This window comes from Lipotes vexillifer, unplaced genomic scaffold (assembly GCF_000442215.2).
Source record: "Lipotes vexillifer unplaced genomic scaffold, Lipotes_vexillifer_v1.1 scaffold134, whole genome shotgun sequence".
Lineage (NCBI taxonomy): Eukaryota > Metazoa > Chordata > Mammalia > Artiodactyla > Lipotidae > Lipotes > Lipotes vexillifer.
The window spans coordinates 2,891,380-2,907,223 of record NW_006787464.1 but is presented as its reverse complement, the minus strand read 5'-3'; the positions used below and the strand labels follow the sequence as shown (position 1 = coordinate 2,907,223).

At 39.7% G+C, this 15,844-nt stretch overlaps 1 protein-coding gene across 1 annotated transcript in view; it reads left to right on the top strand.

Annotated features, from left to right (window-relative positions):
• Positions 1–5,549: 5,549 nt before the first annotated feature.
• Positions 5,550–15,844, top strand: part of SLC35D1 (solute carrier family 35 member D1) — a 49,867-nt gene continuing 39,572 nt past the window's right edge. Inside the window, exons 1-7 of the mRNA XM_007460098.1 lie at positions 5,550–5,859; positions 6,698–6,731; positions 6,829–6,915; positions 7,607–7,674; positions 9,193–9,264; positions 9,844–9,912; positions 12,046–12,148. Coding sequence (XP_007460160.1) covers positions 5,657–5,859; positions 6,698–6,731; positions 6,829–6,915; positions 7,607–7,674; positions 9,193–9,264; positions 9,844–9,912; positions 12,046–12,148 — 636 coding nt within the window. The 5' untranslated portion in view covers positions 5,550–5,656. The remainder of the gene's footprint in view (positions 5,860–6,697; positions 6,732–6,828; positions 6,916–7,606; positions 7,675–9,192; positions 9,265–9,843; positions 9,913–12,045; positions 12,149–15,844) is intronic.

Genomic DNA, 15,844 nt, shown 5'->3' with positions numbered 1-15,844 from the left:
TATTTTGGATAGTTAAGTAAGACAGCCAGGATCTCAGCTGGTCAGAATTCATTACTTCGTACAATGGGGACCAGTGCAGGAGAAGCGGTTTGCTGGTGTTCAGGGAAGAAGGGTGAATTTAGGTTTAGGCATATGTTGAAGAGCCTCAGAGAGAGTCATCCAAGTGAAGATGTTCAAGACACAGTTTCATATACAAACCTGGAGTTCAAGAGAACATACATGAGCAGATTTAGGAAGTGTTGATGGAATGTTAAATCATAACTGAAGCCATGGAATGAGATGAGATTATTTAGTGAGAATATGTAGAATCAAATGAGAAGACCCACGACTGAGCCTTGAGCCATATGAAACTTTTATTTTAAAGATATGGTAGAAGAGGAGGAACCAGCAAAGACAAATGAGAAGGGGCATCCAGAGAACCAGGAGGACTTGCAGAGAGTGTGGTGCCCCAGGAATCAAGGGAAGAGAGTGTAGCTAAGGGAAGGGGGAGGGTCAGCAGTGCAAATGCTGTGAAGTGGCCAAGCAAGAGAAGGACTGAGAGTCAGCTGGGTTTACTTCCATGGAGGTCATTGGTGACTTAGAGGTGACCAGCTTCAGTGTAGTGGAGGGGATAAAACTAGTTTGGTTTGAGTTGAAGAGTGACTGGAGGTGGTTGTAGATTGGGCAGAGCCACGTGAATAGGTGGATAGTGAGGCCAGTCAGTTCACAGAGACAGAAGATTCAAAGCAGCTGACTTTGGATAGATTTGTATGAGGTTCAGCTGTAAATAAATTGAGTTTGAAATGTCTCTGTATTTTCAATGCCTAAATTCATGTCTGGTATGGTATTGTTGTGAATGGGTCATGAGTGACAATGATTTTAACAGACTGGTGTTCCTATATCCTGATTATTCTTCGTAGCATTGCTAAACACTAAACTTGGCAACTGAAGGAGGTAATGGCATTGTGAGAACTTTAGAAGCAAGTATGTCCACCTACCCCAAATAAGGCAGGGGTGTCCCGTGGAGGAGCACACAATGGATGTTGAACGGACTAGGGCCAAATCTGTACAGTTACTTAGAGCTGTGAGACTCAGGGCATGCCTAATACTTCCACTAGGCCTTTGTTTTCCTGTTTATAAGTTGTTTCACCATACCTACTTCCTAGAGTGGTAAGGATGCAATAAGATAATGAATTTCAATCGCAGCACATTGCCAGGCCACCCATCAGTGGTCATTGAGGTCATTCCTTCCAGCCCAACACAGAGAACTATAAGGCACTGCAGAGAAGCTGCACGCCACTTCTTTGCGCTTCGGTTCTCAGAATTTTAAAAGCATTGTTCAAATAGGAAACACCTATGACCTTTGCTCCCTGGCTATAGCATCATCAGTGGTACAACACAGTAGGTTATTGGGTATGATCTAGGCTGGCTGATCTAGCGAAACAAGAAACAATTGGTGAACACCAAAAAGGCCAAATAAATTCCAGTATAAGAAGAGCCAGATTGAGAAGTGTAGGGAAAAGTACTGATCAATTTCCTTCATGGAGAAACATGATGGCTAAAGCAAAAGACATGATATAAATACAAAGGAGATTTTTCTGCTAGTAATTACACCTAGCAAGATACAAAATGTATCAACCTACAATGTTGACATTTCCAACTAGAGTAGGCTTGTATATCAATGAGAACATTTAAATCCAGTCTTTCCAATCTTGTACAGCTTTGTAAGATATTTTTTAAACTTTATTAAATTTTATCAGATAATGTATAAATTTCCCATATATAATTCTGTGATAAATATTACTAAGGTTAGGAAAGAGGTTTGAGTACCTAAAATACCTAAAAGTCTAATTCCCTGTAATAATACCCTACTACAGTATTGGTACATATCTTTTTTTTTTTAATTGGAGTATAGTTGCTTTATTTTTTCTTTTTATTTTTTTAAAAGATTTAATTTTATTTATTTTTGGCCGTGTTGGGTTTTTGTTGCTGCGCGCAGGCTCTCTCTAGTTGCGGCGAGAGGGTTGCGGCTCTTCGTTGTGGTGCGTGGGCTTCTCATTGTGGTGGCTTCTCTTGTTGTGGAGCACGGGCTCTAGGCACGCGGGCTTGAGTAGTTGTGGCGTGTGGGCTCAGTAGTTGTGGCTTGCAGGCTCTAGAGCGCAGGCTCAGTAGTTGTGATGCACAGGCTTAGTTGCTCCATGGCACGTGGGATCTTCCCAGACAAGGGCTCAAACCTGTGTCCCCTCCTGCACTAGCAGGCGGATTCTTAACCATTGTGCCACAGGGAAGCCCCTTAGTACCTATCTTATCTCTCATTATCTAATGAGAATGCATCACTCCTCTACACTTCACAGCATTCTACTGAGGCTCCACAAATCATTACTGGAGTTGAGAAAACCCAACACCATACCATAGACTGTTCTTGGCCTGTCTATGCTAGGTCTTAGTGTATACTTGCTAATAAATTACATAATCATGCTGACAAAAACAACAGTAATTGCTTGGATCAGTACTTTTTAGGAGATTTATTTTCATTTCATTTTGTGTAATTGCAATTGATTTGTTGCAGAAATTTGTACCTGGCATTTCATACTCCATAGAGTAGCACTTGAACTATTATCTGGCCTCTTTCACTGGTTTCCATTATCACCATCTGACTTTATAAAAGGAAATTTCCTTTTCATGCAGTGTTAGTGGTAATATAAAATTGGTACAGCCTCTTTGGAGATCAATTTGTTCATTCTATTAATTTTTTTAAAAGTAGTCTTTAAGCAATTCCACTTCTAGAAACTGATACCTGTACAAAGTTGAATGGACAAGGATAATCAAAGCTGCATTGTTTATAAACTGAAAAATGGCAACAACTTAAAAATGTCTATAGGATGGACCACATCAATCATGATGCATCTAGCTGATAGAATTCTCTGCAGCCATTAAAAAGAATGAGGTAGAGTTTCTTTACTGCCACAGAAAGGCCTTCAAGGAATAAAAAGTGAAAAGAGAAAGGTTGCATAATCGTAATGATAATAATAGTAATTATTATTAGGAACATTTGTAAAGTGTGTACTATATTCTAAGCATTTAACTTTATTAACTTGCTTAATTCTCATCACCACCCTATGAGGTGGGTGCTATTGTTATCCCCATTTTACAGATGAGGGAACTGAACCACTGTAACATCAAGCAACTTGCCGGATATCACAAAACTAGTGTCAGAGGCAGTATCTGGTTTGAGCATCAGTGTTTCTACCTGGTTCTCTTTATTTATGTTAAAAAATATATAACAATACATGTCTGTAAATATATGCGTATGTATGTATATGCATATGTGTGTGTATATGTATTTGTATAGGCACAGAAAGTGGCTCTAAGCAGATCCTCGAGATAGTTAGCAGTTGCTATGTCTGAAAAATGGGTTGCGGTGAGAGAGGAAGAGAGCAAGATAGTTATGCGATACAAGTCTCTTTTGCTTGTTTGCTTTTGTAATGAGGGACATTATTATTTTAATAATAATTTTTTTCACAAGGGATGTTTCTCAAAATATAATTTTCTAGTTATTTTTCTTCTGCTGCCAGCAGTTAAGGAAGAAATTTGGCCACTTCTTTCACTGTTGAAAAGTTATACCATTCGTTGATTCATTTAGCAAAAACATCTAAAGTGTGCTAGATGTCTGCCTCACCCAGCCCTCAAGGAGCTCACCGTCAAGTGGAACAGACTGAAATGTAAACATATAATTCCAGAGCCTCTATAAAGGGGATGCATAAAGATGCAGTGGGAGAAGCACAGAGGAGAGATGTCATTTCTGTGGAGGGCAAGGAGAGGCGGTGTGAAGGAAGGTGCCCAGAGAGGAGATAATATTTTGCCTAAATACTAAAAGTAACAGTTCTTCAGGAGACAGTGGAGGGGAGGGAGAGAAAAAGCACCCCAGATGTAGGGAATATGGGAGTAAAGACACAGAAGCAAGGACACAGGAACCCACATTATTCTTCAGGGAACTGGGTGTAGTTTGATTTAGCTGAAGCCTAGGGAGGAAAATGTAAGGACGGCAGGAGCCATGTCACCTAAGGCCTTGTGGACTGTGTTAAGAATTTCATTCTGTGTGCCAGTTTTTCCTAAGGAGCAGTCTAAGAACACAAGTGTCCCCAGGATAACATAAAATATATAAATCAAGAGATATACATACAATGGAATATTATCTAGCCTTGAAAAGAAATTCTGACACATGCTACATGTGGATGAACCTTGAAAATATGCTAAATGAAATAAGTCAGACACAAAAGGACAAATACTGTATGATTCTACTTATTTGAGATACCTAGAATAGTCAGATTTATAGAGACAAAGTAGAATAGCGGTTTCTAGAGGTTGGAGGGAAGGAGGAATGGGGAGTTATTGTTCAGTGGTTTCATAATCTCAGTTTGAGATGACATGAAAGCTCTAGAGAAGGGTAGTGGTTAAGAGTTGCACAACAACATGAATGTACTTAACACCACTGAATTGTACACTTAAAAAGTGTTGAAATAATAAATTTTATATTATGCATATTTCACCATAATAAAAACCAGGTAACGATGGTAAATTTTGTGTTATGTATATTTTACCATAATTTTAAAATATGGAAAAATATTTTAAAGATATAGACAAAATATTTAGATAAATAATTCAAAGTTATTTTTCTGCCTTGACATTAAAATTAGATATTGTTTAAGCTGGTAATAATGATTTGTTTCTCTTATATAACAATGTATACTGTTTACTGAAAACCAGCTTTATTTCCAGAGATGAGGAGATGTAGGCTCAGAGAGTTCAACTAACTGACCCAAGGGCACACAGCTAGTGAGGGGGCATTTCTAGGAAACCCAGAATTGGAACTCAGCTCCTAACACCTTACTCTTTCACCAACCCCCAAGCCACTTTATTATCTTGCTACTTTTTGGATATGGCAGTACAATCTCAAAGACAGTATTGTACGGTGTTTTCTGGGTTCAGAAACCGTAAGAAATCTGAGGCAACGCAGAATGAAATATTGAACAGTTGAATGTTTACTCTTGATCCACATCTGATACTTTTTAAGGGCTTAGGCCCTCTGCAAGAGAGACCAAAATAGCGTTCGAGTGAGGCTAGACGCACGCACATTGTTAACTACTCAGTCGGCCACCTGTTACCGATTGGAGGAGGGTCTGTATTTTGGTTGCGGCAGTTATTTGGAAAATACGGCTCTCAGCCCCGCAGCCGCCAGCCTCCGCATCCCAGGTACGCGGCCCCCGAGACACCCGGCGCGGGCTTGCGCGCAGGCGCTAGCCGGTCGCTTCCTTCCGCGACTGTGCTGTGCTGCTAAGGCATCCTGGTGTCCCCGAGTGGTTCCCCCTAAGCTTCTTCTCCCTCTCTGTCCGGGACTCAGGGTCGCCACTGCCCCTTCTCCGGGCCCTCTCCAAGCCCTGCCCAGGCCGAGCCAGGCGCGGCCCCTACCCTCTGACCCCGTGTTGCACAATGCCCGATCAAAGTCCCGGGGCGGGGGTGGGCGGCGGCCGCGCGGGGAGCCGAGGCGGCGGCGGCAGCCGGCCCAGTACACCGGACCAGGTCCCGCGAGTCCCCGCGGGCTGCCGCCTCAGAACCCCTCGCTGCTCGGCCCCGCCGCCCGCCGCTCCGCTCGCAGGCCGCCGCCGCCGCCGCCGCCATGGCGGAAGTTCACAGACGTCAGCAGGCCCGGGTTAAAGGAGAAGCCCCCGCGAAATCCTCCACACATAGACATGAGGAGGAGCTGGGGATGGCGTCGGCCGAAACGCTGACCGTGTTCCTGAAACTGTTGGCCGCTGGCTTTTACGGCGTGAGCTCCTTCCTCATCGTGGTGGTCAACAAGAGCGTGCTCACCAACTACAGGTAGGGCCGAGGCGGCGGCGACCCAGGCCGCGGAGAGGAGCGGGCGGCGGCGGCGGCTGGGAGCCGGCTCCCTGGACTTTGCCTGCAAAGTTGGAGCTGAACAAAGTTGGGCGGGAGCCGGGGAGGGAGGGAGGGCGGGCGGGCGGCTGATACGCGGCCGGGGCGCCGGAGCCGGCTCGCGCGCCGGCCCGGAGTGGGGGTCCCGCTCCCGGCGCCGAGCTGGGGAATGCCGGGCGAGCGTTCGGGGCCGCGTTCGGAAAGCGCCTGCCCTGCCCGCCGTGCAGCACCCTGGAAACCCTGCCCTTCGGAGAGACGGAGCGGAGTTGCTTCGTGACTTTTTTGACTCCTGTGCATGCCAGGCTGGGAGCCCGGAGAGGGATACGCGGCCTTCCTCGCAGCCTGGGCTAGGTTCCGGGGCTTCAGGGTTCTCAGACTTCGCTGACAGCCTCTGGGGACCTACGCATCCTGAAGCCCATTTAAGATGATTGTGATGCTGCCACTGGGACCCCGAGGCAGAAGCTTTTTTTTTTTTTTTAAATGTGTGAAACCGTTCAAGACATGTATGTCTTCACTTCCAAGACAAGTCCGTTACAGGCAGCCGACTGAAATTGTAGAATCGGACAAGATGAGACAAGTGGCAGCCCGAGGCTACAAAATCAGCGGTGTTGCCTGACAACTGGCAGGGATTTTTCTCAGATTGTCATTTGGATGAGGGGTAGACGTTGGTGTGTTTTGTATCAAAATGCATTGTAAGGTTGCCGATGTGCAAATTGAATTCACCGAGCTCAGGTTTTTCTGACCCTGTGTTTTTGTTTTGTTTTCTCTTCCATTTTTGTAGATTTCCCTCCTCACTATGTGTTGGACTTGGCCAGGTTAGTTGGAATCTTCAGCATTACGTGGTCTGTGTCGTTAGAACTTCTGAATGTGTCTTTATATGTAGAACAGTGAATCTGTGTTCTCTGTTTACAGATGGTGGCCACAGTGGCAGTACTCTGGGTTGGAAAGGCACTCAGAGTAGTCAAGTTTCCTGACTTTGACAGAAATGTACCTCGAAAGGTAAAAAAGAAAAAAAAAAAAGTAATACTTTATGTTCTGAAAAGAAGTCACTATATATATTTTTCATCAGTGCCTTACATATTTAAAAATTTCAGCCTTGAAATCGCCCAATCCAGAGTAGGTATAATGCAGGCAAAGAATAAATGTAGTAATATGTGTTTTTAAAAAGTCCCACAGTCTCTTTAAAGTTAAGAAAAAATGCCCCTAGATCTTGTGTTCTGTTTTAATTATTGAACACCTGCTGGGATTACAGTCATTTTGCATTTTCTACGTCCATCTAATTTAGCCAGTGTATCCTGCATTCATTATTCTTTGGGTTTATTTTCTTATTCTTCGATCTGCCTCTGCTTGACTCCACCTGAGGATGAAAGGCCTTTCCTTTTTCTGCTGACATCAGAACAATGGGCTCTACATTATCATATTGTAAAGAAAGATGTTGTTGTCCCATGTGGTTTGATCATATTCATATTTGTGTTTCTTTTTTCCCCTCCATTTTTTCTGCAGAGAAATATTTATCCAGGAGTAATGTTGTTTGGGTGCTTCATGGGGGCCAAAATGGTGTGTGAGAACTAATCTTGTGTTTTAAGTAGAAAGAATTTGATCATATAAACAAAACTGTTTCTGTTTGAAAAGGACCTTGTTTTAGCTGCCTTTATTATTGAGTTTTGTTATCCCTTTTTAAATTTTCTAGACGTTTCCACTACCTCTACTATATTTTGGGAACCAAATCACGGGACTGTTCAGCACAAAGAAACTGAAGTATGGATAACTTTATTTTACTAGTGAGGTTAATATAATGTGTTCTTAAAATTGTACTTGAAAATGTCAAATGTTTAACACATTGTTACTGATCCTGGAAAAATGAAAGGACCAGAAAGAAACTTAATCTCTTAAGTTTGAAGAGAAAGAAGTTTTTTGTTTGTTTGGGTTTTTTTTTCCCCTTCACTTTGATGATAGAAGTCTTAAAATGTTATAAAATACTGTGATGGGAGATTTTCATTATTTTTCCAGACCTATAATAGTGAAGGCTATATGTTAGGCTTCTGAGATTTCAATTCATTAGTACAATTCATAAATAGTATATTTTAGGCAAATTCCACAAGTAAAATTAGATTGTGGATATGAGAACTTTTGTAGTTTTTCTTTTAACATGGGGTGGTTAAAATAGCATCAGATGGAACCCTGATACAAATATGATTAACATTTTACACATGGTCATATGATTTTAGAGGCAGCATTTTCACTTTTAGAAAGAAGCAGTAGCTCTCTACTCCATGACAACACTTACTATCCTCTAACTTCCCAATTCTTGGCTTTTCCACTTAAAGAGTGTATGTATCAGGTATATGTGATGTTAAAAGTATACACATAGGGAAACCATTTAACAGCAACCCATGGCTTCACCACTGTCACGTGAGCTAAACCTCAGGCTTAATGGGTGATTGTAAAACAGAATGGAGAGATCTCTGAGGGTAGAGACCAAGCTTTTTTCATTTCCTCAGACCCAAGAAACTTGACAGAATGACCACGATGGTATTTCTGGGGAAGGTTCCATGGAAGTCAGATTTATCATGGGTGGGACATCCTTTTACATCTCATTACCCACTTGGAAAGAAATGCAGACCTGCTACAAAGTGCTGCTTGTATATAGAGTTTGCTCTTTTTCATCCTTTGTCATCTATCCATCCATCCATCTTTTCACACCCTATCTTTGATTGCCAGTTAAGTATAAGGCACTTTGGGGTGAGATGAGATAGATTCAGAAATAATTATGTTGCAAGAGGCTGTATGTTTGATTAGTGCAAGCAGAATGCTCTAGGAATTTAGAGGAAGACAGGATTACTTCCACAAAAGGACAATCAAGGAATGTTTTATGGGGTAAGATTATCACCGATGTTATTTGAAGGTTAGGGGTAGGAAGGGAGGTCAGTCTAGAAAAGAAAGACGAGGTCTTAAAGACTAACACGATTACCGTTCAGGGTGTTTAACATAATAAGCAGGGTAAAATTAAAAGTGTCTGTTATCAGTCTTTGTTAATAGGTGTATGTTTTCTACCATTTTATAATTAGTTTGGTGTTTTTCACTTCTGTAGTTTTATAAAAGCAACCCTTTCAGGCTTTCAGATACTTTCTAGAGAGAAATAAGGATTTAATTTAGTCACAGATTAATCAGCATGGAATTTCCATAATGGAAGGAAGAGATTAGCATTATTTTAAAATACTAATTTTGGAGAATCAAATTTTATTTTACCTAAATATCTTTGTTTTTTTCCTGCAGCTTGCCAATGTTTACAGTTCTGAGAAGGTTCTCCATCCTGTTTACAATGTTTGCTGAAGGACTTTTACTCAAGTGAGTTAAATTTCTAATATATCCAGTCTTTAACCAACTTTAATCACCCTGAAAAGGTGCCCAGCATATGTAAGATATTACAATTATTTGTGTTGTTTCTACTTTTGAGAAGTTTAAGCAACTTTCTCCCTTTGCTGTAGGAGTTGATAGTTTATGGCTTCCTTGTGGAAGCCTGTCTGAACATGAGGTATACTTTCAAGAATTCCTATACCTACTCATGCCACTGGGTGAAGCTGGGTCAGAAGATCAGTATAGGCTTTAAATAGTGTTCATGTCTTGGCTACTTTTACTACAAATGTGTGTGACCATTTTCAACTTAAAGAAATCTGATTAGCAAAAATTCAAGCTCAATAATAATAATAACAAATGGTAAAAATAAGAAAAAATAAGTATACTTACTTATATAAGAAAGTAAGTTTTTGCTTCATCAGAGGGGGTCTTTTAAATATCCAGTTCCTTGGAATCATTTGTTTACAACTTTTTTAAAGAAAACATATATTTTTTGCCTATGTTGCAGAATGAGTCTTTGTAAATAACTAAAGCCACATGTATGTATTTTTTAATTATTTTATTTTGTAGGAAGACTTTTTCTTGGGGTGTTAAGATGACTGTATTTGCAATGATTATTGGAGCCTTTGTAGCTGCCAGGTAAGATGTGGGCCTATATAAAACCTATGACAGTACATTAGAATTTATCAATAATTATTGATAATAAATGATCAATTACCAATAAAGAGAATTTTCTTATAGGCTAAATAAGAATCATGTTTTTGAAAAGTAAAAGACTTTTAAAAGTTAAATCTCTTTGGCTGTATGAAGATTAAGGTTAGCAAAATCAGATTCTTGGGATTCTTAAAAGTTAAATTCATTCTAAAAGTTCATTCATTCATTCATTCAAAAGGTTAAATTAGAGTTTATTATGCTATCTTCTATTTATTGAGCATATACCATGTGCCATACAGTATGTTTGGTATTTTTACACATATTATTTATGTATTTTTCACAACCACTCTGAAAGGTATGGGTATAATTTTCCTATTTATGTTGAGAAAACTAAAATCTAAGTTCAGTAGCTTGCTCAAGGTCACACAGCTAGTAAATGGCAGAGCTGGAATTTGAATCTGTGCCTAACTCCAGAGCCTGTGTGCTTTTATAAACCATGTGACGTTCTTTTCCTTTGCATGCTGCTAAAGAAAATAGTGTCTCAGAGAAGGCAAATGATAATAAATTATTTGCCTTATGGGAAATAAATAATATAATTGCTTTATTTGGTTTCACCTAAGGTATCACAAATGCCGTAACTTAGATATTCTATTAAAGCTTTTTTACATTGTTCTTAAGTTTTAATTTTAAAGCGAATGGGGAAAATGTATACCCAAAGACTCAGAAAATTGAAATGATGAGTGGAAGCCTTCTACAACATTTTACTCAGGCAGACCGTGCATGTGTGGGTTTGCTAATGCCGCAAATTCTGCCTGACATTGTATATTCCATCTGGGAGTTCCAGTGTGCTTCTTGAATTGGCTCATTTACCTTCATCATATCCCTGTAGTATAGGTGGGGGGAAAGTACTATAAGTCAGTTTTACTCCACCCTAACTCTCGAAGTGAAATTTCATTCAAAAAAAAAAAATAGAGTAGTTAGTTACTAGAATTTCGTTATATAGCTGACTGCTTTTCCCTCTAGGTAACCTTCCTCCTTGGAGAAAAGTTCTATACGAGCCTCCTACCTTTCTTTTTAAAGATGCCCTACTAATCTTTGAAGCATTTCATTGAAACTGGTGATATCTAAAATAGAGCAAAACAACAGGAGTTTCTCAGGGCTAACTCTGGCCTGCAAAAAGTGTCTGAGGCAGATTGCTATCTGGTAGAACCTTTTACTTGGGAAAAAAATTTGGAGGAAGAGAGTCTGGAGTTAGAGGGTTGTCAGGCTCCTTGGAAGAGGGGTGGGTCATTAGGTAGTTCTGCCCGAAATCGCAGTGGCATAGAGCTCCTCAGAAGTCTGTCCCATGTAGTAGTTTAGCTACAAATAGATAGCACCTTTGCAGAATCACAGAATGCGGGGCCCCTGTTTTAGCTAGGGTGCTAAAGTATGCTGAAGGCATACTTAGATTTTCATTTATTCTGTTCAGTTTACTAAGGTCTTGTGCCTGGTGCTCTGCTAAATACCAGGAAACTTCAGTTTCCCAAATCCCACTAGTTACACCTAGTAGGCCCATTAGGCAATTATTTTAAGTATTTGAGTTCCCACTATGTGCTTAGACACTGATGTAGCCTGATCTCAGAACTAACCACCATCCACACTTCAGAAATTCCACCCAGTGGCCCAACCACCTGTGCAAGACAGCCCTACCTTTTGTGTGAACCTTTGAAAAATGACTGTTAACAACTTCATTCTCCTTTTGTTTTCCTTATATGTGAAATTGAGCTCTGATGCCTTCTGCTTGCTTCAGTTATATTGTAATGGTGAATTTGGTTGGTTCTTTCTTGTTGTCTGACTTTGAATTCAAAGCAGTATGCTATTAACTGACGTGGTTGATTATTGCTAATGATTTTGTGTTTAAGTGTTAGTGCTTCTCATTTCTGAAGATCCCCTTACTGATTATGAAATTGCAAACTCTAACCAGGAACCAAGAAATACTAGTAGCTGATAAAATGCCTAATAATTCACTTACCTAGATAAGCATATGTTCTTAGAAATATGGTAGTTCAGACCTATTTAAAATTTAATGCATGTCCTTTAAATGTTAGTTGTTATTAAAGTGTTACTTATGTTTTGCAGCTCTGACTTGGCATTCGATCTGGAAGGATATGTTTTTATTCTGATAAATGATGTCCTGACAGCAGCAAATGGTGCCTACGTAAAACAAAAATTAGATTCAAAAGTAGGTAGCAGTCTCACGCTTCTTTAAGAGATGTTTAATGTTGTTGGGAATGGTCATGTCAATTCATCAGGGGATAAAGTGGGGAATAAGGAAAAATACTTATGAAAGATGCGAAATGCCTGTACCTTGGTGCTCACGTAAGAAACTTTATTTTCTAATTAGCGGTTAGATTTTACTGTTGGCTTTTCTGGAAGGGACTGGGTGAATATTGACTTTGAGAGGGATAGTGATGTAAGTAAGGGGTGTTCATTAGAGAAAAGTGTCATAAACGTTCATGGCTGTGTTCTAGAGGACTTGGTGAGGGACCTGGACAAGAAAGAAGTATCTGGAAGCTCTTGAGCAGATTTCAGAAGTGAGTTGGAACAAGAACAAGAATGGACTTTGCATATTTGTCCTACAAATATATAGTAGTCCCTCAATATCAGTGGGGGATTGGTTCTAGGAACCCCCGAGATTAACAAAATCCTCAGATGCTCAAGTCCCTTATATAAATGGAGCAGTATTTACATGTAACCTATGCACATCCTCCCATATACTTTAAGTCATTTCTAGATTACTTATAATACCTAATACAATATAAATGCTATGTAAGTAGTTGTAAATACAATGTAAATGCTGTGTAAACAGTTGCTTGCGTGGCAAATTCAAGATTTGCTTTTTGGAACTTTCTGGAATTTTTATTTTTTTTTCCGAATATTTTCCATCCACTGTTGGTTGAATCCTCAGATGCAGATACGGATATGGAGGGCCAACTGTAATGGGAAACATAGGCAGTATTAGAATCTCTCTCTTTCAGGGGCAACACCAGGTTTCCTGGCCTAGATCTCATACACACGAACTTCATATACCCCGCTCTTTTCCTTCAACTGCAGCATGCACATGAAGGCTTTAAAGATGTTTTTATTTGTCTAATATATACGTTGAATATAAACACCAAATTTTATTTTGAGGTCAAGCCAGACCATCAGAAAGCTGAGCACTCAAGCCATATTTTACTACATTATGGTATAAGATTGCATTGTTGTAAGGAGAAGCTACATGGAACTCAGCTTTATATATCATAGGGTTGTTATTGAAGGAGTTGTCCTTTCTATCATAATGGATCCTATATGAAGACCCACATGAGATCGTTATCATAGATACCGTCATAGTTTTTCCTAAGCAGCTGGTGTATTTTTATCTAGTACTTAAGTCTTATAACTTGACCATAGCTTTATCTTATTTTCCTACCCCTGTGTTCTCATCAGTCAGATGACCATATCTGCTTAGTTTTTAGTTGGCTCTATCATATGCACAGTATTTCTGAAACTACTTCAGGTCCTTTTTTGGGGTTCAGATCATAAATACAAATGCCCTACCTGCTTGATAGTAGTATTAGTATAGAGTTTGTATCATCTTGGCTGGTGGCCTTGCCTTCTTCAGAAAGGACTGTAGAATATATGGCCATCCCAGTAGTTTTCATTATTTTGAATAATCTAGAATGTTTATTTTGAATAACCTGGAAGAACTAGGGGCAGTATAGATCTAGTTTCAGCAAATTTTCTTTGAATATACCCTTTATGTCTTGTTCTCCGTTTATTTGCCTTGATGACTCTATGATGATTGCATTTTAGTGGAAGCTACTATTAAAAAATTTAATCTTTGTGCAATAGCTAGAGAAAAGGCAACAGTTAGAGATTTAGTTTTACTCTCGTTTTTTGCTGCTTTGGAAATATGTAGTGATAATAACATTTCATTTCTCCAGTAGCCTTAGCTGTCTAAAACAGTACTGTCGAGTACAGTTCTATGATGATGGAAACCTGTTATCTCTGCGGACCATTAATGGTAGCCACTAGCCACATGTAGCTGTTGAACAGTTGATAAGTGATGGCACAACTGAACTGGTAGTTTAATGTAATTATAATTAAATTGAAATAGCTGCGTTTGACCAGTGGTTACCATATTGGATAGCACAATCTAGAGTACCTCCTAGAACCTAGGAAAAAAAGCAAAGAGGGTTTCTGAGTATTTTATTCCCAGGGGAGCCTTTTAGTGCCTCACTCAGAAATGACTTATGGCTTACTTGTATTAGAACTTTTAAGCATATTGATCTGCTTTTCACAGTTCATGGATTAGGAGCAACAATCCTATCTGGAGGCAGAGGCTTATCAGCAGTATAAAAGCTCAGCTAATAACGAGAGAAACAGGAGAACTATGAAAGTCAGATGGAACTACTCAAAGATGGACAACACCATATAAAAACACAATACAATAATGCATGTTAATGATGATGCCCTAAATTAAATTGTAGTCAATGTACTCTGTTTAAGAAAACAGGGGAAAAGATATTTAAAACAGTTAACAAGTGAAAAGAAAAACAACAGTTTGGCATTTGTCAGCTGTCTGGATGGTGTGTGTGTGTGTGTGTGTGTGTGTAGGCATCCTCTACTTCCTGGATAACACTCATGTCTCTTGCTGTTGGGGCACCTGATGTTAAAGGTTGTTTTGTCCTACTGTGGCTTTTTTCTTGCTGCCTTAGAAATCAGGCACACCTTTTCATTGATGCTGTGGTGGCCATAAGCAATCAGTTATTTGGTTTATCCAGCAGGCAGTAGGGCCACAATGAAATGCTTTTAATCAGGAGTTTTATTACCTATCATTTCAGAACTGCTTATAATCTTGGTCCTTTGAGCATGAATCACATGACATAAAGACTTAGTGCTGGGCTTCCCTGGTGGCGCAGTGGTTGAGAGTCCGCCTGCCGATGCAGGGGATACGAGTTCGTGCCCCGGTCCGGGAAGATCCCACATGCCGCGGAGGGCTAGGCCCGTGAACAATGGACACTGAGCCTGTGCGTCCAGAGCCTGTTGCTCCGCAATGGGAGAGGCCACAGCAGTGAGAGGCCCGTGTACCGCAAAAAAAAAAAAAAAAAAAAAAGACTTAGTGCTGCGTTTCAGACCTGAATGCAGCTACTGAATTTAAAACATTTTTAACTCAAAATAAATCACACAAATAACATGTATTTATAATAGAATCAGTAGAAAACATAGATAAGCAAGAGGAAGAAAATATAAATCTTTCTTAATTCCACCATTGAGTGAGAAGCACTGTTTTGGTAGATACCCTTTTGTAAGAATGTGTGTTTGTGTGTATGTGTGCATGTACACACTTAACTATGAGAAAAACTTAAAAGAGTGATGAAATATAATGTTTTCTAACCTGTATTTTTCATTTAGTACTGTTTCATGAACACTTTCCTCATCAATCAGTATTAAACATTTTTAGTGGCTGCATAATATTTCATTTATGGTTGTATCATAGTCTAATCAACTAGTTTTCCACTGTTGGGTATTTGTTTCCAGTTTTTCAAAGCTGCTTTTGATATAGCACAGGGAACTCTGCTCAGTATTCTGTAATAACCTAAATAGATACATAACAAAGAATAGATACATGTATATGGATAACTGAATCACTTTGCTGTACACCTGAAACTAACACAACATTGTTAATCAACTCTACTCCAGTATAAAATAAAAATTAAAAAAAATTATCACTGAAAGAAAACCCTGCTTTTGAGAAGGTAGTTTGACTTTTCATATCACTTGGTGATCTTTCAGTCACAGAAGTTAGGCAGATATTATGCCCCTATCCTCACTATTCCTTTACCCGCCCTTTACCCTCCAAACTCAGGCCTACTTTTTTAGGTGACTGCTTCCT